This window comes from Labeo rohita, unplaced genomic scaffold (assembly GCF_022985175.1).
Source record: "Labeo rohita strain BAU-BD-2019 unplaced genomic scaffold, IGBB_LRoh.1.0 scaffold_1025, whole genome shotgun sequence".
NCBI classification, from domain to species: domain Eukaryota; kingdom Metazoa; phylum Chordata; class Actinopteri; order Cypriniformes; family Cyprinidae; genus Labeo; species Labeo rohita.
The window spans coordinates 3,769-29,101 of record NW_026127148.1 but is presented as its reverse complement, the minus strand read 5'-3'; the positions used below and the strand labels follow the sequence as shown (position 1 = coordinate 29,101).

General features: G+C 42.2%; 1 protein-coding gene across 1 annotated transcript; it reads left to right on the top strand.

Moving 5' to 3' along the window:
* Positions 1 to 53: 53 nt before the first annotated feature.
* Positions 54 to 25,047, top strand: LOC127157256 (solute carrier family 22 member 5-like; the record flags this gene model as incomplete). Its single annotated transcript, XM_051100511.1, has 6 exons — positions 54 to 340; positions 4,310 to 4,432; positions 5,105 to 5,319; positions 5,592 to 5,774; positions 7,169 to 7,304; positions 24,405 to 25,047. Coding segments are annotated over 6 exons (1,029 nt in total), but the record flags the coding sequence as incomplete, so codon positions are not given.
* Between the last annotated feature and the right edge of the window lie 286 nt (positions 25,048 to 25,333).

Below are 25,333 nucleotides of genomic sequence, written 5' to 3'. Positions count from 1 at the left end.
ACTTATCAACCGCACGAGTAACCACCTCCAATAACTCCTCGTACTCCTCGGAGGAAGACAGGAGAAGAGAGGAGCCCGCTCCTTGGGAGGAAGTGGCCGCAGTGCGGGCTTCCGAACCCTCAGAACGGGCATCGGACCTGCCGGGTAAAGAAGGAGATAGGGGGTCACCCGTCTCCATTCCCTCCAACAGGTCCAGCTATGAACCCCAGGAATGCAGTGCCCACTCCGCCTCGACGGAAGCGGGACCAACACCCTGGGGAACGCTGGTGAAGGCTCCCTCCTCAAAGAGAGCCTTCCGGGAGCGGAGCACCCGCAAAGGAAGTGCTTCACAATGCGGGCAGTCAGTCCTCTCAAGGGCTGACATAGCATGCTCCGCTCCCAAGCAGACCACGCACATGCTGTGTGTATCCCCGCTTGTAATATATCTCTTACAAGGGGGAACACACAGCGTGAAACGTGGCCCGCTCTCGCCACTCTTAACTAACTTTTTCTCCTTTCTTCTAGACATATCCTCAAAAGAAAAGCTGTGCTAACTTGCACAAAAAACGGAGGATATCACAACACAAACACAGAGCGCTCCGCTGAAAGACAGAAGCTGACGCCGGCCGGCTTCGCACTTGCTTTTATGCTTCCTGGTCGATGACGTCACCCGCCCGTGACGTCCCGCTTTCTCATTGGTTAGATTACACATTCATTCAGAGCGTGGTTCCACCAAGGGCGTTCCCAAAGCGTTCTCCGGACGCAGCTTGAGTTCCTGAAGGGGAACTAACACAGTGTAACTAACATTTTCCCTAAGAGTAAGATACCACTTAATTGTGAATAAAATAGTAGGTAGTGTTATATAACATCCAGTGACTCTTACTGGAATTAATAAGGATTAATAAATAAAAACAAAATAGAATATAGAAATAGAATAGAATATAATGTATTATGATTTATTGTATTTTACCTGCACAAGATAGACCGATGCACACAGATATGGAATGCCAAATACATATACATGTATTACATGTACATGCATACATACATATACAAAGAAATGCAGAACACAAAAATAGACATATTTATTTGTTTATTTGTTAATTCATTTAACATTTGTTTATTTCCACATTTCTTTGTCCGTATGGTAATGAGGGGGCCATGTTTTCCCTTAGATGGAACAACTGAGCTCTTTGAGTAGTGCAAGTCAATGAATGGCTTAGAAGTGGACAATATGGCCATAGTCTTATATCATGGTTTAAGTCAGGGGTGTCAAACTCAGTTCCTGGAGGGCAGCAGCCCTGCAGAGTTTTGTTCCAACCTTGCTCTAACGCACATAATATGCAGTTTTCAATTAAGCCTGAAGGACTCGATTAGTTGGATCAGGTGTGTTTAATTAGGATTGCATCTAAACTCTGCAGGGCTGTGGCCCTCCAGGACTGGAGTTTGACACCCCTAGTTTAAGTCAAATAATATTATCGAACTGTACAGTGCACAGCATAAATGAGTACAACCCCTCTGAATAAATATAAAAGATATATTTTCTTAAATGATCACTAATATAATTCATGGAAAGATAGCAAAATTGAAATCTATTAAATATATACTTAATAAAAACAACAAATTATATGCTTCTGTAAAATAAGTAAATTAGCCAATTTAGCCAATTTAATGGGGAATTTAGCTCAGCTTGTCTCTACAGAATCCCCCACAGCTGCTCAAAAGCGTTAAGATAGAGTGAAATACATGTCCAATAAAGGATTTTCACCTTGGGAGAAAGAAAATCTTCATTGTCATGTTGAAAAAAATGAGGGGAGGGTAGCACCTGCAGTTTCAGTTTTTGTATTACATCACACAGTGGTGTGTGAATTCATGACAGCATTGATAAAGCACAACTCCCTCACACCGTCAGCACTCATACATCCCTATATAAGAGCTTTACTGCCACTGAACGTCAGGGTACCAGGCACTTCTGACTGTACTCCTCCTCTAGCAACACCAGAACATTTTAGAAGCTTTGGATCCAAAATGTTTGACTTGGTCTCTTGAGACCAGAGTATGGATTCCCAGAAGTCTATATTTTGTAAATATGGGCCTTGCGAGAGGTTAGATGAGTTTATTGTGTTTTGGCTACAGTAAGTAATTCTAGTGGTGACAACAACCATGCATGTCACTTCTGCAGGCTGTGTCGTATTCTGTGAGATAAAATGTCACTCTTTTCATAATGTTTGTTGGCTCTGAGACACTTGCATGGTATTTCTCTGGCTCTTTTTGTAGCAAAAATTCACTTCTCACTAAATGAAAACTTAAAGTGAATACCTGAATATTTCAAGAGCCTTGTCATAAGTCCATTGTTTTTGAATGTCTGTGCTATTTATGCTATATTTTCATGCTTAAAACAATAACTCCTCTTGTACCACTGTACTCTTTTGTGCTAAAAAATTGGTCACCTGGCAGCTCTCTCCCAAGTGGTTTCATTGCTGACAGCATTAAGCCTGTGTATGATTCAGTAGGCTATAAAACACCTTTAACTGTTAGGTTAGGAAATTACTTTAAAAGTTTTGGTTCAATATACTTACCTGAAATGGCCTTAAACCTACACTTTTTAGTTTTATTTAGTAACTTTCAGGCAGGTGTACTCATTTTTGAAACACAACATTTTATTATTTTGATAAGAAAATCTGAATTTTGCTGAATAATTTCGATTTTTTTTTTTTTTTTTTTTTTTTTTTGGTAATTGATCAGTCAGACTTGTTGGAACATTACATCTCCACATGTTAAGTAAAGAGTAATTACTGAATTTGTTAAGTTTTAGAAGGGGTGTACTCATTTATGCTGTGCACTGTATGTACAGTATATTAGGTGAACATACCATTACAGAGCGAGGAAGACGTGAGACGTGTGGATCCATGTGCAAACCTTTATTAATAAACATAGTCAGAAACAGACAGGGTCAAACATCAGCAAACAGGTATACTACAGGTGGGACAAAGAGTAATCCAGGGTCAGGCGTGAGTCAAATGACAACAAACTGAAGGCAAACGGGTAATCCGTACAGACAGGTAATAGTCCAGATGGGGCAGAGTCCAAATCGGCAGGACAAAGGGATAATTCAAGACAGGCAGTTAATGAGGAAACCGGCAATCAGGCAACACAACATGACAGACAGGTCTAGAGCTAGGAGCTAATAACTAGACAAAACTAGCACAGGGAATAGACTCTGTAATGTGCTATCTCTAGGAGGGAGATAAACACAACCATGCTCGGCACTGAATGGTGGTTTGAATCTAATTCTTATAGTGTGTGTGATTAGCTGCAGCTGTGTGCACAATCAGGGAAGTGAAACATGGGAAATGTAGTCCAGGGTGACATGTAAAAGTAAGTGTAGTATGAGAGTCAGTGTAATAGGGAAGGTGACCTCTGGTGGCAAGCAGACAGGATTTGTGACACATACCTAGTCTTGTACGGTCAAGATTTTTGGTATTTTACTGAATATTAACAGAAACCGCAATTTCAATAGATCAGATCTAATAACACATTTAACACAGAAAGGTGTGCACATGAAATAAGCCCGTATTAATTACATTTAATGTAAATTAATTGATATTGTTGATGAAACCCGTGCAGCAACTCAGAACACATAGACAAACCACAAGTGCACATTTTGACTTAAGTCTATGTAAGCTTATTGATGAGTGTGTTTGAAATGCGACTGCAAATTCAGTAACCTGTAGAATATTCACATTTTCTTATTCTATATTATTGCTCTTTTGTTGGTTTTGATGACTTCTGTTTAAGATTTCTATTTCTATGTAAGACGCTTTGGATAAAAGCGTCTGCTAAATGACTAAATGTAAATGTATAAAATGTATATAGCATTTTGTACTAGACAGCTGCTTCCATTAAAGGGGCAGATGTAAGTCTTTTGTAAATCATTTTGCATAAAAGCATCTGCTAAATGCGTAAAAGTAAATTAATTTAAATGTCTAGTGGTGTGAAAAGTCGCTTGCATAAATTAAAGAAACAAAGAAAGTGACTTACAGTCATAACTTCAACATCTCATACACACTCATGAACATCTCCCAATCTATGGAAATACATTTTATACAGTACTTGATGATAAATAATTTCACTGGAAAAGGGAGCTGTGTTTGCACTTCTGTTCAAATGTAATTTGCACTTCCACTAGCTTTGCAGATATCAGGTAAATTGTATTTCAGTGATTTTATGACTATACACATTTTTTTTTTTTTTAGCTGTGGAGATCAGATGGTCTTTTGCTTACACTGCTGTGCAGTGTTTTGATTTTTTTCACTGTGTAATAAAACATTTTTGTTGTGACACATGCACTACAGTCAAGGGAAAATGCTGAAAGGTTACAGACCTACAGTCTCTGCGACCTGGTGAAGTCCATCAACATCCGCTGCATAACCGCCCTGCTGTGCCTGATCTGGTGAGAAGACTTCTGTGTACTCAAGATACTACCTAGACATTATCCAGTTTAAGACATGGATCACTGCATGTTTTAGTAGCTCATTACATCTTTATAGTATAACCGTACAGATTTGTGTCTCTTTATAGCACTTATATGTACAATAAATTACATTTAGTCATTCAGTAAAACTGAACATATGTACAGTAGTCAACATTTGAAGTGGATAGAAAAAGTTAAAGTTATCCTTAAACAAAAACAATGGGTATTGTTTTATTTTAGAACAACTTTGATGAAAGGTTTTGATCCACTTCAAATGTTGACTACTATATACCCAAACATTAACATCCAAACGTCAGCTGCTGACGGTCATGTTCTCCAGCATGATTTGACATGTTCCAAAAACTTACAAAATTAATGCAGTTTTAGCTGGTTTGATTAGAAATAAGGTAGAAAGATAAATCATTTATATTTTATTGCTTAAACGTTCAAAATCCGAAAACCTTTTTCCTGAAACTTTTCTGGGTTCAAACTTTATTTTTTTTTTCTTGTTCTTCTTCTTTTTTTTTTTTTTTTTTTTGTAATACAGTAAGCAAATACGCAAGGGCAATAGTAATATTTTTAGTTAACATTAACTTCAGCATAATGCCAATATACCAAACCTGCCACTCACTCTCTTCTTTCTTCTTTTAGGGCAGCTGTTTCAGTTGGATACTCTGCCTTGTCTTTAAACACTTCTAGTCTGCATGGAAACATCTACCTGAACTGCTTCATCTCAGCAGTTGTGGAAGTGCCTGCCCTTATCATAGCCTGGCTGATGCTCCGCTGCTGGCCAAGGCGTCCCAGCTTGTCTTCCACCCTGTCTTTAGGAGGACTGGTTCTTCTCTTTGTACACTTTATTCCGCAACGTGAGATATCCCGTTTTTGCTGTATGGCAACATTTATTAAAATTTGATTAAAAATATATATTAAATGCTTATTAAAATATTAGGGCTGTCAAATGTAGAAAGGAAGCAAGTGACTGTTTGTTTGAATGGCTTACTGATTTATTGACTCACTTGATTTGTTCAAAGACATGATTGTAATGATTGGTCTGTCTAATGGTGTGTTTGATTTTTGATACACAAAAATCAACTTTGTTCAACTTTAGATGGAGTGTTTTGTCTTTATTAATTTATAGATATGAGCTCCATTGCCATTTCACTGGTGATGCTGGGAAAGTTCGGTCTGTCAGCAGCATTCGCAATCGTGTACCCTGCTACTGCGGAGCTTTACCCCACTGTACTAAGGAACACGGCTTTAGGAGTCTGCTCAATGGCATCCAGAGTCGGTGGCATAATGGCACCATACTTCATCTACTTAGGTAAGGATTTTTTTTTTTTTTTTTTAAATTCTGAATTTGAAAAACCCTTTTGCTCAAATGTGTAATCAGGTCCCACAGCATTATATTCACAAAAGCTAGTTGTTGGAAGTTTCATCACATCTTCTTCAAATGTTATTCATACATACCTTTTCTGGTCAAAATATGGGCCATCTTAGCTGTCAAATCCACTTTTCTGTACAAATGATGTAGAGGGAGAAAAACATTCTCATAACATTATGTAACAGGACTCATATGAAGTGTGATAGATCCAAGGGTTAGGGTTAATACAACGTAGTCAGACAGGCAGGGTCGATCTCCAAACAAACAGTAATATCCAGGGCAAAAACAGTAACAAAATCCAGAAATCAGGCAGAAGGTCAAAATACCAAGAGAGCAGTCCAAAAGTAACAAATAAACAAGGCAATGGAACAAGGAAAAACTATGGCAATGAAACAGGGCAAAAACTATGACTATGGAACAAAACAATAACCATGGCAATAACAAAACAAGGAAATGAAAACAGGAAAAACGCCTGTTAGAGTCCGCACAGGCAAAACAATACTTCGCAACCTCCTGTTTGGCATGGCCCTCCTTAAATGGCTGTCAAACAGGAAGTTAGCAACGAAACAGCAGAGGGAGTGGTAACAGACAGTCCATGAGTGAGGGCTCCCTCTGCTGGCGTGGCGTTACACATTAGGTCAGTGGGAGACATTTAAAAACTTAGCCAATCTCTCCTGTTCATTTATAAGCTATAATTTCAATTGCCACACTGCTGTTCACTCCAGAACCGTGAAAAAGATTCCAGACCTGAAGGTTTATTTCTCTTGAAAATAAAACATTCTGTCATCATTCACCCTGATGTTGTACCAAACTTGTATAATTTCTTTCTTACTGCGGAACAGAAAATAAGAGATTTTAAAGGGCATTGGAGTCCAAACAACACTGACTTTCACAGAGGTATTTTTTTATACAAAATACCTTGTGTCTATTTTTGAATGACATGAGGGACATAAGAGTAAATGATATTTTATATTCATAAAAATGTTGGAAATTTATGCAAGTGAGAGACAATTTTCACTTAAGTTGCTCTCTGTCTAGACTGAAAAATGTAGGTGAAAGTATATAGAATGTCCTCTTTCTGCTGTAGTAGAAATCATCTCAAACACTAGACCTTAAAGGAGAAAAAAAAAATCCCTTATTTGTGCTCTAGTTAGGTCATGTCATGTCTGTACAGTAAATTGTGAAATTTCCATAGCTTCTCCAGCTTTTCAAACCAAGAAGCTTTTGTAAAAATTAAATTAGACTACACAGTGACCAATGCTTATTGAGACCAAACCATATGTTTCGATTTCTCAAACATGCTTATCAAAACAATTTATTTATTTTTCCCCCAGGAAGCTATTACAGGTCTTTGCCATACATCTTAATCGGAAGTCTGAATGTTCTCTCCGGGTTATTCAGTCTTCTGCTACCAGAGAGTCTTGGATCACCTTTACCAGAGACTGTCAGTCACATGCAGGTGGTACCTGGGTAAGAGCAGCACCCTCTACTGTTTGCTGTAGCATTAACATTACTCTATGCCAGGGGTGGCGAACTCCGGTCCTGGAGAGCCGCAGCCCTGCAGAGTTCAGCTTGAACAGAGTTAATCTTGCAGACCTTGATTAGTTTGTTCAGGTGTGTTTGATTAGGGTTGAAGCAAAACTCTGCAGGGCTGCAGCTCTCCAGGACCGTCGTTCGCCACCCCTGCTCTATGCAATGTCCCCAGTTTATTAAAGGTTTGGTTACATTTGGTATAATTACAACAAACAAAACCCTAATTTCTGTCAGGACCACTGTCGTCAAAATGATAGAACAATTAGCATACAGTTTGGTTTGGCGGCATGGTTCTGTTCTGGGCAAAAACTCCCTGCCCATCCATGCAGCATGTCAAGCCCCTTAGCAAGAAGAGTAGCAGCGAAGGGGTGCTCTTCTTCATAGCCCCTTTAGTGTGGTACCTGCCTGTGGCATTTAACATTCTAACCTGTGTAAGCTAGAGTTGAAGTGTTTATATATATATATATATATATATCATCTTTATGTCATATTCTTACCATCTATTAAGTGTATTATTAATGTACGGAAGAAAGCAATAAATAATGGCCAAATTAAATGATACTTGTAGATTTACACTAAATCACCAGTAGGTGGCAGCAGTCACTCTCTTAATGAGAGAGGTGTCGCCTCTTTCATTCATTCATTCAGCAAGGAAGGGGCTGTAGTTATGAAAGGGTTATTGTTGGAACTATAGTTTGTTGTAAAAAGTAATATTTACAATACTGTGTTTAAAATGTAGGCTACACTTAAAATGTTCACTTAATATTACCTTCTGTTGAACTGTTATAAATAGTCAAATTTGCAAACGTTTGGATATTCTGAGAATATTGTTGTACTGGGAACTCATGAGAAGCGTGATAGATCCAGATGCGAGCTTTATTAAACACAACATAGTCAAGACAGGCAGGGTCGATCTCCAAACAAACAGTAATACGCAGGGCAAGACAAAAGCAAAATCCAAATTAACAGGCAGAAGGTCAAAATCCAAGTGAGCAGTCCAAAGTAGCAAAATAAACAGGGCAATGAAACAAGGCAAAAACTATGGCAATGAAACTAGACAAAACTATGGCAAAGAAACAAGGCAAAACTATGACAATGAAACAAAACCATGGAAATAACAAAACAAGGCAATGAAATACGGAAAACACTTGGTAGAGTCCGCACAGGCAAAAAAGTACTTTGCGGTGGCTGTTTGGCATTGCCTGCCTTATATGGCTGCCAAACAGGAAGTAAATATAGAAGCAGCAAAGGGAGTGGTAACAGACAGTCCATGGGTGAGGGCTCCCTCTGCTGGCGTGGCATTACAGAATCCCCCCCCCCTCTAGGAGCGACTCCTGGCGCTCAAGGAACAACAGTCCAGTAGGGTGGGGGAACAGAGGCAAAACAGGGGGTGGGACGGAGGGCCAGGTCCATGCAGAGGAGGTGGGCCTGGATCATGGAGCAGTGGCAGACAGTGAAGCACTGGAGGACCTGGGCCGTGGAACAGTGGTAGACAGTGAAACACTGGAGGGCCTGGGCCGTGGAGCAGTAGCAGACAGTGGAATCTTGGAGCACCTGGGCCGTGGAGCAATCGCAGACAGTGTAACACTGGAGCAGAAGTCCACCATGGTAGATGCTGAGGAGCCTGGAGCCATGGTGGAGCAGGGAGAGCAGGAAGCCATGGCGGGGCAGGCAGAGCAGGGAGCCATGGCGGGGCAGACAGAGCAGGCAGAGCAGGGAGAGTTCATAGGAAGGCGCCGCCCCCTTAGGAGGTTCTGCAGCCGGAAATGCCACCTCCGAAGCACATTGGCGCAGACTTACGGTCAAATGAGGTCTCTGGAGTAGACTCATAAGCAGACAGGATGGTGAGTTCATGAATGGATGCCACCTCCTTAGGAGGTTCTACAGCGTATGCTGACACCTCAGGAGGTATTGGCGCGAACTTGTGGACAGGAAAGGCCTCTGGTACAGACCCGTGGACAGATGAGGCCTCAGGAGCAGACTTGTGGTCAGATGAGGCCTCTGGAGCAGACTCGCGGTCAGGCGAGGCCTCTGGAGCAGACTCGTCGTCAGACGCGGCCACTGAAGCAGATCTGTGGTCAGATGAGGCCTCTGGAGCAGACCTGTGGTCAGACGAGGCCCCTGGAGTACAATGTGTAGCCCACATGCTTAAAATGGTAATTGCCATGACAGGCAGCACAGAAGATAGTGGGATGCCTGCCGGGCTTGAGGGTGTGGACACTGTGAGGTTAGAGAGCTTGGGTCCTGTGTGGCTTGGGAGCGTGGGCTCTGCGTGGCTTGGGAGCTGAGACGAGACCTGGTGAGGCTTTGGGATGCCAGCTGATACGTGACAAGGCTCTGGGGGGTCAGCTGAGATGTGACAAGACTCTGGGGGGTCAGCTGAGATGTGACGAGGCTCCAGGGGGTCAGCTGAGACGTGACAAGGCTCTAGGAGATCAGCTGAGACGTGACGTGGCTTTGGAAGGTCAGATGGGACCTGGTGAGGTTCTGGCAGGACGGCCGTGGATTGGTGAGGTCCTGTACTAGCAGCCATGTCGTGAAGAGGCTCTGTTAGGAGTGCAGCTGTTTCTTGACTTGATTCAGGAAGGTCTGTCGTGACTTGACTTGACTCAGGGAGGTCTGTTGTGACTTGTCTTGACTCAGGGAGGTCTGCCGTGACTTGGCTTGACTCATGAAGAACAGCTGTGTCTTGATCTGGCTCATGAAGACCAGCTGTGACTTGACTTGCCTTATGAAGGTCAGCTGTGGCTTGACTTGGCTCAGGAACATCAGCAGTAACTTGACTCGGCTCATGAAGATCTGCTGTAACTTGGCTTGGCTCATGAAGATCAACTGTGGCTTGGCTTGGCTCAGGAACAACAGCAGCAACTTGACTTGGCTCATGAAATCTGCTGTAACTTGGCTTGGCTCATGGGGATCAGTTGTGATTTGGCTTAACATAGACAACCCAGCTGTAACTTTGCTTGACTCAGGAACTACAGCTGTAACTTTTCTTGACTCAGGAACAACAGCTGTGACTTGGCTTGACTCATGGAGAACAGCTGTGACTTGGCTTGACTCATGGAGGACAGCTGTGACTTGACTTGATTCAAGAACTACAGCTGTAACTTGACTTGATTCAGAAGTGACAGCTGTAACTTGACGTGGCTCAGGAAACACAGCTGTCACTTGACTTGGCACTGAAAGTGCAGCCCTGACTTGACTTGATACCAGAGGATCAGGCATCACTTGATTTGCTTTGTGTGTGGCAGACATGGTGAGATGAGATTTGGATGAGATGATTTTGGACTGATGAGGCTCAGGCGTGGCAGCCATCTTGGCCAATGAATCAGATGGGGCGGCCATCTTGTGAACAGGCTTGGGGATGGCGGCTGTTATGTATTCTGTGTTCAGAAATGGGTTAATCCTACAATTGTTATGTTGTGCTTTTGGTGGCGCTGTGTGACCTTGTATATACTTCTGAACCATGTTAAGTAAACGAGAAACAAAGTGGTTAAGTGCACTCGGCCTCCAACGTGTTTTTGTCTATAGAATATATTGATATTCAGACAATACAACAAAAATTGGTGATGAGGAGTGGAAATAATGACTTTAACCGTGTATACTGGTGCAGAATGATATAGACCAACGTACTTTTCTGACGCAACTGAGTACACATCGTTGAAAACGCAGACGCAATCAACAAGACATCAAAATTAAGATAATCCACGAAGAGAATGGCGACTATCGGGCATATTGATACTTTTGACGAGGTCTTCGAGCAGTGGACAACATATATTGAACGGTTTGAACACTTCACAAATGCCAATGATATTGAAGAGGAAAAAAGAGTACTAGTGTTGTTAAGCATTATGGGCACTAAAACGTATAGTCTCCTACGTAACTTGATTGCACCGGCTAAACCGGAACAAAAAACGTATCAAGAGATTGTTACGACGCTAACGGAACATTTCTCACCAAAGCCCCTCATAATAGCAGAACGATTCCGTTTCCACAAACACAATCAAGAGGAAGGAGAGACTGTTGCGGTAGAGATCAGTGTTGCCACGGAGACCATCGCTCGCAAAGCGCAGCAGCTCAGCACGTCCCTGAAAGTGAATGCAATACATGTTTCCTCACCCAAACAGCGACACAATTGTAAGAGATGTGGGAAAACGAACCACACGGACGAGGACTGCTGGTACAAGGATAAAAACTGCCATTCATGTGGAAAGAAAGGCCACATCAGACACGTGTGCAGAACTAAAAGAGATTTTGAAAAAGAAAGAAAGCATGAGAAAAAGTTTAAGCCATATAAAAGACAGAATAAAAGTGATAAGAGACGGGTACATCATCTGGATGCTGGAGAAAAACAAAGTGGTGAGTCCAGTACGGATACAGAGAAGGAAATGTCACTGTATATGATAACCAAAAGAGAGCAACTCGCACACATTTGTATAACCCCAGAAATTGAAGGAAAAATGATTGAGATGGAATTAGATACTGGTGCTGCAGTGTTGATCATTTCAAGAGAAAAATATGCTAATGACTTATAGCACATACAAACACGGCACTCCTAAGTTTTTGGAAAAGAATTGGGCACTATGGAAGGAATTGAAGCAAAAATTAGGCTAAAGCCTGATCATACTCCAAAATTCTATCAACCAAGGCTAGTACCGTATGCCATTCGACCAAAAGTAGAGGCTGAATTGACACATTTAACAGAGATGGGAGTGATTTCACCAATACAGTACAGTGAGTGGGCCACACCTGTGGTACCAGTAATAAAGAAAGACGGTTCAGTGAGACTGTGTGGTGATTTTAAAGTGACACTCAACCCAGCCATTTGTGTGGACCATTACCCGCTTCCACGCATAGAAGATCTTTTTGCATCTCTAGCGGGTGGTCAGTTGTTCAGTAAGCTGGATTTGTCAAATGCTTACTTGCAGATGCCAGTGGCACAGGAGTTTAGGAGGAAATTACTCACCATATCCACTCAAAAAGGGCTGTTTTGCTATAACCGTCTTCCTTTTGGGATTGCCCCAGCTCCTGCGTTATTTCAGAAAGCGATGGACCAAGTTCTCTTGGGGATTCCAAACACTCACTGCTATCTAGATGGCATTCTGATAACAGGACGAAATGATGCAGAGCACCTCAAGACACTAGACCAAGTTCTTACTAGACTGGAAAAATATGGCCTGAAATTGCAGTGTGAAAAATGTGATTTTTTCAAACAGTCGCTGGAGTATTTGGGTCATTACATTGATGCCGCTGGACTACACAAATTGCCAGAAAAGATTAAAGCGCTCTTTCTTGGGGATGATTAACTACTATGGCCGTTTCATTCCAAATTTGGCATCTGTTTTGAATCCACTTAATACTCTTCTCTGTAAAGAAAAGAAATGGTACTGGAGTGTGGCTTGTGAACAGTCATTCCAAAAAGCAAAGGATCTCCTTACCTCACCAGCGGTACTCACCCATTATGATCCTGAGCTACACATTCGTCTCGCCAGTGATGCCTCCCCATATGGGGTCGGAGCTGTGATATCACATCTGTGCCCCAATGGTGAGGAAAAGCTGATTGCTTTTGCATCCCGGACACTCAGTAGAGCGGAATGAAATTATGCTCAGATTGAGCGAGAGACCCTGAGCATAATTTTTGGAATTCGTAAATTCCATCAGAACTTATACGGAAGAAGGTTTACTCTCCTTGCTGATCATCAACCGTTAACTGCTATTCTTAGTCCAAACAGGAGCATTCCATCCACGGCAGCAGCCAGAATGCAACGATGGGCTTTGCTTTCAGCTGCCCATGATTATGTCTTTGAATATAAGAAAGCAGCTCACCATGCCAATGCAGATGGGCTTTCACGGCTACCATTGCCAGTGACACACACTGAGAAAATGGACATGGTGGACATGTTCTATGCCAATCAGGTAGCCACCCTGCCTGTCAGTAATGCTGACATTAAACGTGGCACCTTAACGGATTCTACTTTGTCGTCTGTGCTGGACATGGTTTTATCTGGACGGTTCCCAAAATCCAAAGATGTACCCACAGACTTACTACCTTTTGTGACTCGTCGACACGAGCTTTCCATGGTACAAGGATGTTTAATGTGGGGGAGTCGTGTTATTGTACCTCCCAAACTCCGCCAATGGGTGTTAACTGATTTACACATAGGCCATCCTGGGGTGGTAAGGATGAAACATCTGGCCCGTAGCTACGTCTGGTGGCTGGGTATCGACGGACAGATCGAGTCGCAATCCAAATCGTGCCAGTCGTGTCAGCGTATCCAAACTGCTCCCTGTCCTGCACCGCTTCACCCATGGATTTGGCCAACTCATCCTTGGGAAAGGATTCATGTGGATTTTGCTGGTCCCTTTGAAGGCCATATGTACTTTATTATTATTGTAGTTGATGCACACTCCAAATGGCCTGAAGTCTTCATCATGGACAGTACTACCACAAGCAAAACTATTCAAGTCTTACGGGGACTTTTCAGTCATTATGGTGTTCCTAACATCATTGTCAGTGACAACGGCCCACAGTTTTGCGCAGAACAGTTCTCATTCTTTCTGAAGTCAAATGGGGTGCAACACATCCGTTCTGCACCCTATCACCCTTCCAGTAATGGGCAAGCTGAACACTTTGTCCAAACACTCAAACATGCTCAGAAAGCTCCTCATGCTACCACTAAGGAGTCACCTGTGATGTGATTTCTCAATCTCAAATTGAGAACCCGACTGGATCTTCTTAAACCTAGTCTTGCCAGAACCGTGAATCAGTCCCAGGAGGCTCAGCAGTTACGATGCCAGGAACACGCCAAGTCAAGGGAATTTTGTGTTGGGGACTCTGTCCTTGTTCGTGACTACCGAAAAGGAGAAAAATGGATACCTGGAGTGGTAATGTCAAGAACAGGGCCTGTCTCCTACATTGTCAAAGTGGGTGCTGCTGGATCCTGGAAATGCCATGTTGATCAAATGTTGAGACAGGGAGCCACATCATCTGACACCTCGACTGAGCCGGATGTTCCCATTTTTCCTGATAACTCCTAAACACATTCCCTTCTGGAGAATATCAGTAAAACGACTAACGATCTTGTGGATGTGATAACTGATAGCACAGGGTCAAGTAACATTGACACAGCACCTTCTGAGATGGAACAAGCAAAAGAGACTTTAAAGCGCTATCCTACCCATCTCGTTAGACCACCTGACCGTTATCAAGCATCCTAATATGTATATTGTGAAAGAGAGACTCATGCAAAGTAAACTGGAGTAAATGAGTTAACTGTGGTTAAACTTGAATTCAAGAAAAGTAATTCTACTTGTTGTGTAAGGTCACCTTCCATTTAAGTTGGGAGGAAATGTTATGTATTCTGTGTTCAGAAATGGGTTAATCCTGCAATTGTTGTGTTGTGCTTTTGGTGGCGCTGTTTGACCCTGTATATACTTCTGAACCGTGTTAAGTAATCTTGTGGACTGGCTCGGGGATGGCGGCCATCTTGTGGACTGGCTCAGGGATGGCGGCCATCTTGTGGACTGGCTCGGGGATGGCGGCCATAAACAGGGCAATGAAACAAGGCAAAAACTATGGCAATGAAACTAGGCAAAACTATGGTAAAGAAACAAGGCAAAACTATAACAATGAAACAAAACCATGGAAATAACAAAACAAGGCAATGAAATAGGGAAAACGCTTGGTAGAGTCCGCACAGGCAAAACAATACTTGACGGTGGCTGTTTGGCATGGCCTGCCTTATATGGCTGCCAAACAGGAAGTAACTACAGAAGCAGCAGAGGGAGCGGTAACAGACAGTCCATGGGTGAGGGCTCTCTCTGCTGGCATGGCATTACAATTATATTCTTGCTTGTATTTAAAACATGAAAAACAATAACTCGCACAGGGCATGTTTCTGAATCAAAGAGTTCTTAAATAGATCTCTATTTACAGTCTGTGTCAATATTTGTTCTTCATGCTATTAAGTGCTACAAATCTACTTTAAAATACAATGAACAGCAGTGCGATTTGGTAAAGCAGCATACTTTGTGGGCATCCTAACATACGCACGCTGCTGTTGTGGATTCAGTCAGTTTTGATGCAAAAGATGAGGTAATTTGATGTCATTTGACCGTTTACGACACTGCAATTTTCTATTTTATAACAAAAGCAGTGTTTTGCTTATCAGAAATACATACTCCATTTTAAATGTTGCTTTAAATTGGGGTAGAGTTAAACAAATGGCAAAGCTTAGCATTTTGTTTGTGTACCAGCAGGTACATACAAGCAGGTCTAGCGAAAAACATGATACTGAACACTAGATAAGCCTTAACAAGCAAGCAAAATCCAAATATCGTGAGAGTGTTAAAGCAAGACCTTCTGCATAGCATAGACTGAGGCAGCATGCCCTTACAGAAGATAAAAGGCAGCGAAGGGTGCTCTTTTTTATTAAGAAGCTGAGAAGAGAAGTGTGCCCCTTTAACGATTTTTTTCCCTTTTAGTAGCAAAATCTAAATACAGCGCGTTAAGTATCATATCAAGCATGTTACCGATACACTAGATAGCTTTAAATCAACAGCATATCACCGACTAAAACACAGCATTTTGGAAATAATAGGTGGATAAATTTAATGAGACTGCATTCCCAATACTAAAACAGCAAGCCTGTTTCACATCCGACAGCCTTGACAACATATTTAAAAACAAGCCTCGCTGTGTTAAGTTTAACTAGTAATATTACCAGCGTGTCATAATACAACCAATAAGCCTAAGTAACAGTGTGCCTAGGAAACAACGTTACTGAATAACTAGCCTTAAAATACGAGCAATATTTAACGATAGCATAGCCAACATAGCATCAGGTAATGAGAATGAAAGAAATAATAGTTTAGCTTCATGAAGATTTTCAGAGATAAATAAAGGGTGAAATGGCCAGTTGTTACGTGGATGCTTTTACCCCTTCTTGATATCTTGCTTCTAGCATTCAAAGCAGATCTCGTGATGCAGGCACACTAGCAGAACTCAGCGAAAATGCGGGAATCGCAGGCAAAGTGTTTACATCATGATGTGTCGTTGCGGTGCTTACTCATGTCGCTTCCGAGTCCATCAGCTAATATCAACCAACACGGCGAATTCGCGTTAGAGTTCAAGAACTCGAATCTGGTGAGAAACTCTGTGGGACACAAACCCCTGTTGCAAAATACTGATTAAATGCTTATAGAGAATGAAATCGCCAACTATCTGTTCTGCTCCTGAGCAAGCGACAAAGCTGCCAAAAAATACTGAATAGAGCTTATATTGGAATGCTGTGATAAGTGTCATATTCCTAGAGGTAGATGTGATCAGCTGAGATTCAGCTGATGCAAGCTTGACTCACGTGACCTGCCAGAACTAACACTATATGCTTAATTTAAATGTGGGTGTTTATCCATTGGGGCTGTTAGTGCAAATATTTTTAGTAAATTACCCACAGTAAGCCAATGAACTTGTTATATTTTATATAGGATCTTAGTAAACTGGTTCCAAAGTGAATTGGCTCCATATATATATTGTGGCGGGAAGAGCAAAACGACAGACACAGTGGGCGTGACGTCAGGCCTCAGAGAGGCTTTTATTAAACAGTATTAACAAAAGTGTCCAAAAGGGGAAATAAAAGTGTCCAAAATAAATAGGGGATCTGATGTCCTCGACGTGCAAGGGGTTCCGTGAAGGAGGGGCAGTGTTCAGAAGGGAAGGGTCCAGGTAAGGGGCGGAGTCTGGCGGCCGCACTCACTACCCGGCGAGGTCCTGGGTGCGGTTCACATCCGGACCGCGGGTCCGGCAGCTCGTCCATCCTTTTGGCGGCGCTCAATCCCTCTACGCTCCCTTCCTGGACCCAGGAGGACACCAGCGTGCATGCACGGGGAAGAGACCGGTCTCCCGAGGAGAGGCTCGCTCGGCATTTTAACAGCGACGGTGATGAGGCTCCGTTCACATCAGGTGTGCCTCATCACACACCGCCAGACCTGACTGTTTCAGCGCCCCTCCTCTCTCGCACACCCCACTCCCGTCGGGAGCCTGGTGAAGGGCGGCAATTACGAACAGGGTGACGATGATAATAAGGCAGCCGACTTGTCACATTATATATATATATATATATAAATATATATACATATATATATATATACATATACACACACACACACAAACATATATATATACACACACATACATACATACACACACACATACAGGTGCATCTCTAAAAAATAGAATATTGTGAAAACTGAAACTGAAACTTTCATATATTCTAGAATCATTGCATGTAAAGTACAACATTTATTAATTTTTTGTTCTATATTTAATGATTAGAGCTTACAGCTCATGAAAGTAAAAAATTCAGTATCTCCACATATTATAATATTTTCTAAGATCAATAAAAATTTGCCAAACAGAACATTTCAATTTCTTTAAAGTGTGTTAATTTATGCACTCAATACTTGGTCGACAGCACAAATCACAGCAAATTACTTGCTGTCACAAAGCTGGTTAGAGAGGCACACAGCAGGAATTAGACTTTAGAGCTTCTTTATTATAATGAACTGAGGCGGATTCATCATGGTAAGTTCCAAACATGAATATTCTCTGAAGATCAAACAACAGAATAATCACAGTCCTTATCTTAATGCCTTCAGGATTCCAACAGTTTGAGAGGAGACACAGACCGACAAGCATCGAGCAGGTAAGTGAGAAGGCCAGAGACCAGTGTGCAACCTTAAGACCAGCCGACGAGGGAATGAGGTGAGTGGCTAGAAGTAGTGTCAAGTAATTGAAATCAGGTGCGTGCAATCAGTAGGCTGGTGATCGAGTGTATGTGGTAGGTGTGGTCCCTCCAGTACCCCCTCCCCACGGGCATCTCCTAGCACCTGAAACCAACGGTGAGGACGAACGCATCTTCTAGGAGCAGGGCGATTTGGGTGGAGTTGATGGAAGTCAGAGAGGAGTGATTGATCCAGAACATCATGTTGGTCCACCCACGATCTTTCCTCGGGACCGTGCCCCTCCCAGTCTACGAGTTACTGGATCCGGCCACCCTGTCACCGGGAGTCTAAGATCTATTTGATTTGGTAGATGGATTCGTTAGCGTCGATCTCAGGAGGAGGAGTTACCTCGATCTATGTGGAAGAAGGGAGAAGAGGATTGATGAAGGGTTTGAGAAGAGACACATGGAAGGTAGGTGAGATGTGGTAATGATTTGGTAGTTTCAGCTCGTAGGTGACTTCATTAATTTGTTTAGTGATGGGAAATTGACCAGTATAACAGGGACTCCTGCTGGGCAGCTGGATACAAATATCCCGAGCAGAGAGCCAGACTTGGTCGCCAGGTTGGTATATGGGCTTATCAGCATGATGGACATCTGCTTAAATCTTGTGTCTCCAGACTGCCCGCTGAAGATGGAGACAAACGCTGAAGACAAACACAACTCTTTTCAAAAAGGGTTGAAATTATCACAGGGAGAGTTTGACTGTATTGTTCCCCTTTACTTGTTTGTTAGTAATGCCAATCACATCCAAAACCGTTAACTCTCATATGGAACTCCAATTATATAGTCCAAAGCATGAAAGTCCATGAACAGGCTCCTTGGCCACAACACCCCAGTCCCTTAGTCCATAGAAACGAAAGTAATGATAAAAATAGTACCCATCAGTCCCTTTTGCTGACAGCAAACCGAAAGTCCAAATGAAACAATGAAAAAAATGTCCCCAAAAAGAAAAAAATTAGAATCTGCTGGTTCAAGGCCCCACAAAAACAGGTTATTCTCCAGCTGAAATACATTATGTCTCTTTTTTTAAGAGATAATTTTGGACCATTGCTCTGGTCAAGGTAACAAAAGCATGCCACCTCACCAAACATACCTCTTTTCAAAATGGCCACCCTTCCTCTCTTATAGGCAGACCCATCACAATAAGAGTCCTTAGCAGCCAACAAAAAACCCCATCATTCCCCCTCACCAAAACTGCACATGTGAACATTCAAAATCAACATATCATGAAAATAATAAACCCTACACATCCAGGCATATTAAACTTTTTATAACTTTTTACACCAAACGTTTTATAAACAAACATTTTATATCTTTACTCTTTACATCTAGCGGGAAGCTATTATACAGGCCTTACTGGGGCAGTGACCCTCTCACTCTCGCAGAACCAATAATCAATTGCGGGGACTTCAGAAGGTTCTCCTGGTCCAGGGAAAAAGTGGCAGCATACACTGAAATGGGGTTAACCCTGTTGTTTCTTGATGTAGGGAATTCTGGGTGTACCCAGCCCAGGAAAGGTACTGGCTCCAGCTGTCCTGATGTTCATGACAGTAAGCTCAGATATATCGTCCAATCTCCTGGATCTTGCATTCGGTTTGGCCATTAGTCTGAGGGTGATAACCTGAGGACAGACTGACAGATATGCCCAGCAGAAGGAAGAACCCATGCCAGACCCTGGAGATAAACTGGAGTCCCTTATCAGTGGCGATATCCTCCGGGATACCAACATTTTGAAAGACATAATGAAAGAGTGCCTCTGCTGTCGGTATTCCCCGGAGGGGTATGAGCTTACAGGCTTTGGAGAATCTGTCGACGTTAGAGGCTGGAAGATGCAAAGTCCACTCCGATATGGGACCAGAGTCAGTGTGGGATAGGCAGTGGAACCAGTTTGCCCTCTGGTAGATGTCGTGGAGTGGATGTGACGGCACAGACCGAACAGCCTTTGATGTAACGGGCGACATCTCGAGCCATTGCTGGGCCATCAGTAATGGTTCCAGAGGACCGAGAGGGTTTGTTAGCTGCCTGGGTGGCCTGATCCCAGAGAGGTGTGGACTGAGTCCAGAAGGATGAGACGTAGAGTGGATGGTACATACAGTTTCCCTTCTGGACCTCCCGGCGGAGCTGGTTCTGTTAGAGTGGTGGCACGAATCTGGTCCTCCAGGTCCCATTGAGTGACACCCAGAAACATGGTGGGTGAAAGAATGGGCTCTGGTTGTTCTGGAGAACGATCCTAACGGCAAAGACAGGAAAGAGTGTCCGCTTTTAGATTCTTATGGCCTGAACAGGTGAAGAACAGAGCCCATCTAGCTTATCGAGGATTCAGACGTTTAGCTTGGGTTGGGATCTGGGTGAGAGAGGATGGGAGAAGTGCAGAAGGATGACTTCAGTAGCTGGAATGCTTTTTTGGCTTTGGGAGTCCAGGTGAGGGATTTTGGCTTCCCCCATAGGAGGGAGGTGAGAGGAGCAGACAGCTGAAACCTCTGCATCTCCTTCACCATGGTGGGTTTAGGCCAGTTCCGCACAACATCCGCCTTCCTCTGGTCCATTTGCACACCCTCCGGGTTGATGATGTAACCGAAGAACTGAATTGTGATCTGATGGAATTCACACTTCTCAGCTTTGAGGTATACACAGTGTTGGTGGAGGTGTTGCAGGACCTGGATTATGTGCCGTTTAAGTTTTTCTATGTTGGGTGAACATATGAGGATATGTCACTGTAGATGATGACAAAATGGTTGAGCATATCTCTGAAGATCTCATTCATAAAATTTTGAAATACAGAAGATGAGTTGGACAGACCGTACGGCATGACCCATTATTCATAGTGTCCTGTGGGTGTTTAAAATGCTATCTTCAACTCGTCACATCTTTTGATGCGAATCAAGTTGTAAGCACTGCAAAGATTCAACTTGGTGACTATACGGGCTCCATGGAGTTCCTCCAATGCAGCTGGAACCAGAAGAAGGGGAAAGGTGAACTTGACAGCCTGGGAGTTGAGGATGCGATAGTCAATACACGGACGTAGGCGTCCATCCTTCTTAGGCATGAAGAAGAAACTTAATGCCGCAGGTGAGGTGAAAGGACAGATGAACCCCTGTTGTAGTGCTTCTTTAATGTACTCCTCCATGGCAGCTTTCTCTGGGATCGAAAGAGGATAGACGTGTCGTTTGGGTAATTTGGCCCCAGGCAGCAGGTGAATGGTGCAGTCCCATGGCCGATGTGGTGGAAGATGAGTAGCCGCAACCTTGCTCCAGATGTCTTGGAACGCCTGGTATTCTACAGGTATGTGGTTGGTCGTTTGTGATACAGGACTCTCAATGGTAGTCGAGTAGACAGCAATGGACTCACTGAGTGGTCGTGGAATGAGAATCTTGAGGATGCACCTCATGAGGCATTTGTCACTCCATCTAAGTACTTCCCCTGAATGCCAGTGAATAGTAGGGTTGATGGTGTGCAAGCAAGAGGCATCCCAGGACAATATCTACAGTGACTTCCTCCAGCACCAGTAAGGAAAGGCATTCAGAGTGAAGACATCCTATGAGGAGCGTTACTTATGGGGAATGATGACGTACAAAGGCCTTGCCCAGCGGCTTACCTTGGATATTTGAAATTTGATAGGTGATGGTATTTTGGTGTTGAGTAATGTTAAAGATGAAGTTTCCAGAGGCTCTCGAATCAACGAGCACTTTGATTGTTGGATTGACTGTTTCTCATCATTCTCTTGAAAATATCCCATAGATTCTCAATGGAGGTCAGGTCAGGCATGTTGGCTGGCCAATCAAGCACAGTAATATCATGGTCAGCAAACCACTTGGAAGAGGTTTTGGCACTGTGGAAAGGTCCTGCTGGAAAAGGCAATCAGCATCTCGATATAGCTTGTCAGCAGATGGAAGCATAAAGTGCTTCAAAATCTCATGGTAAATGGCTGCATCAACTTTGGACTTGATAAAACACAGTGGACCAACACCAGCAGACATCATGACGCCCCAAATCATCACTGACTTCAGAAACTTCACACTGGACTTCAAGCAGCTTGGATTCTGTGCTTCTTCAGTCGTCCTCCAGACTCTGGGATCATGATTTCAACATGAAATGCAAAATATACTTTTATCTGAAAAGAGGACTTTGGACCACTGAGCAACAGTCCAGTTCATTTTGTCCTTAGCCCAGGTAAGATGATTTTGACTATGTTTATGTTTCAGAAGTGGCTTGGTAGCCATTTTCCTGAAGACGTCTGTGACTCTTGGTGACTTCAGCTTCATTCCACTTCATGTGAAGCTCTCCTAAGTGTTTGAATTGGCTTTGCTTGACAGTATTCTCATGCTGCAGTCATCCCTGTTGCTTGTGCACCTTTTTCTACTCAATTTCTTCCTTCCAGTCAACTTTGCATTTAATATGCTTTGATACAGCACTCTGTAGACAGCCACCCCTTTCAGTAATGATCTTTTCTGACTTACTCTCTTTGTGGAGGGTATCAATTAGGGATGCAACAATACAGTTAGTCCACGGTCCAATACGTACCTTGGTTTTTAACCACGCATTTCGGTTCAGTTCAGTTCTGATATCTTGCCACTTCGGTGTGGGGTTTTTTTTTGGAACAAATTAATAAAATACTCCCGCAAACCTCTGTACACTAGAAAAAGCGTGGTGTAGTATATGTCTGCTTAATTTTTCTTTTGAGAAAGGTATTATTTTTTCGATTTATACACAAAATAGAATGGGTTTCATTCACACTGGACGCCAGACAGTGCCCTCGTGCAAAAAAAAAAAAAACGCGTACGCGTCAAAGAAGTAGCACTAATGACGTTCCGTTCCAGCTTCTCTAATATGAATAAAAGCATCGCTATTGCTGTAACTGATTAAAAACAAGATATAACGTTAAACGTTTTGAATGACGAAATGTAAGGACAATAAACACTCGTCTGCAATAATATATGGTTTATCTGTGTTCTTCAAGCCATCTCGTGTATTTTCAGAAGCCAATGCTAATCGACATACATTGAATATGAGTAGAATTTATTGTTTGCCTCATTCTATGATAAGAATTCACATCAGATCACACAAGGAAGTTATTTCAAACACTCGACTTATGTTTTGAATTAAAAACAAGTTATAATGCTTTTTATAACTTTTGTTTTTATAACTTTTGTTGGACAACAGGTTTAGAAAGGCTTATCATTTCATGTCATTATAATGGAAGATGCTCTGCGTGTGTTGCTTTTTCAGATATAAGCGGAGAAGTGTTTGCTCATTTCAGCACGTGAAATCGCGGGCACACATACAGCAAATTCCGAGAGAAATAAAACAAGGAAGTTATTTAAATGCAAAACCGAAAAACCGCAATTCACAAGCGTATTGAACCATGGATGTCGTACCGAACGGTTCGATATTACATTGAGTATTGTGACATCCCTAGTATCAATGATTGTCTTCTTGACTATTGCCAAGTCAGCAGTCTTCCCCATTATTGTGGTTTCAAAGAACAAGAGATACCTGGAATATTTACTATAGGGATGGACATTTGATGAAACTCAAATGTAAATATTGCAATATTTTGAGATACTGGATTTTTGACTTTCATGAGCTGTAAGCTCTAATAATCAAAAGTTGCTGTTCTCCGTGATATCACTATATTCAAAAATAAATAAATTAATAAATAAACTTTACGTGCTGTAGATTACACAGACTGGTGGAGAATGTGCCCTGATGTACCTTTATTAAATATGCTATGTGGTTCATTTTGATAGGTTAACTGTTTTGTGCACTTAAGGGAAAGCACCCCTACAGCATGTTCTTAACATAACAGAAAGTCATTTTTGCTTGCTGCCATAAATTGCTATTTTTGTGCACTAAACAAGTGAATTTCACCTAATTTTGACACAAAAATTACATTTTCTGAAAACGTCCCAGTGCGACGTTTTCCCAGATTACATTGCATCATATATACATATATAATTCTCATTGACCTTTTTTTGTACTACTCGGAGGTGATTGGAGCTTCCAAGTGATGTCCTTCAACGTGATGTTGCATGTGACTGACAGACAAAGCACTTTTTTTTTCTTGAATACATATAAGTTGACATTTTGCAGTGTCCACAGAATTTCATTGATGTGCCAAGTCTGTAGAAATGAAGAAAATAATCTACTTGCCAACTTGAAATAATGCTAATGAGTGGTGCTACAATTGTAAATATTTTAAGTGATATTGCACACTTTTGTTGTGTACTGTAAATAATTATACTTTTTTTTTCAGGCTCAGAAAAATACATTCTTGGAGGCCAACTGATAGAAACTGTGAAGAGGAGCATAGATCTGAATGCACTATAGAGAGATTTTAAAAAGTATGTGAGATTTATTCCATCTCTCCAAGGCTGTAACCTGTCTTGCCATTTGGGGGGTTACATTACAATGTAATGGTCGTTTTGATTCTCAATGTAATAAAGGCCCACATTTTAATATTTTTTTTAATAATGTTTTTATGTAAAATTTGTTCAAGGTAATTTTTGTTAGGATATTTGGTCCTAAATATGATAAAAGACAATGTAGAGTATGAAATAAAGTTTGGCTTTTGGCACAACTTGTCAAAAATGCTCTGTCTCATTTTGTCTCTCTCACACCCTGCGTCCCATTGTTCATGGTAACCCTAACCCTAACCATAGGTTAGGGGTCAAAAAGCCCAGAGGTCAGACAATGTCCAACCCCGGTTAGGGTTTCTGAGTCAAGTCAAGTCACCTTTATTTATATACCGCCTTTAACAATACAGAATTGTGACAAGGTGGCTGTACAGTATTAAATAGGAAATGGCACATCAACAATGCCAAGGGTAACCGTAAATACTCAATTTTCAGGTAAAGGTAGTTAATCAAATACAGTAAAATAAAATACAATATTGTGTGAAGATAAAGTGTCCGCAACTAAGCAAGCCAGAGGCGACAGTGGCAAGGAACCAAAACTCCATCGGTGACAAATGGAGAAAAAAGCCTTGGGAGAAACCAGGCTCAGTCGGGGGGCCAGTTCTCTTCTGGCCAGACACAGAGGACTCACCAGGTTCCCGTGGTCTTATGCCGACAGCCATCTAGGTGACGAGGTCTTCACTGGGGATCCGTCTCTGGGGCTCATCTAGTCGATGTGGTCTCCGCTGACATTCAGTGCTGTAGAGGTTGTCTCTAGATTACTGAAAAG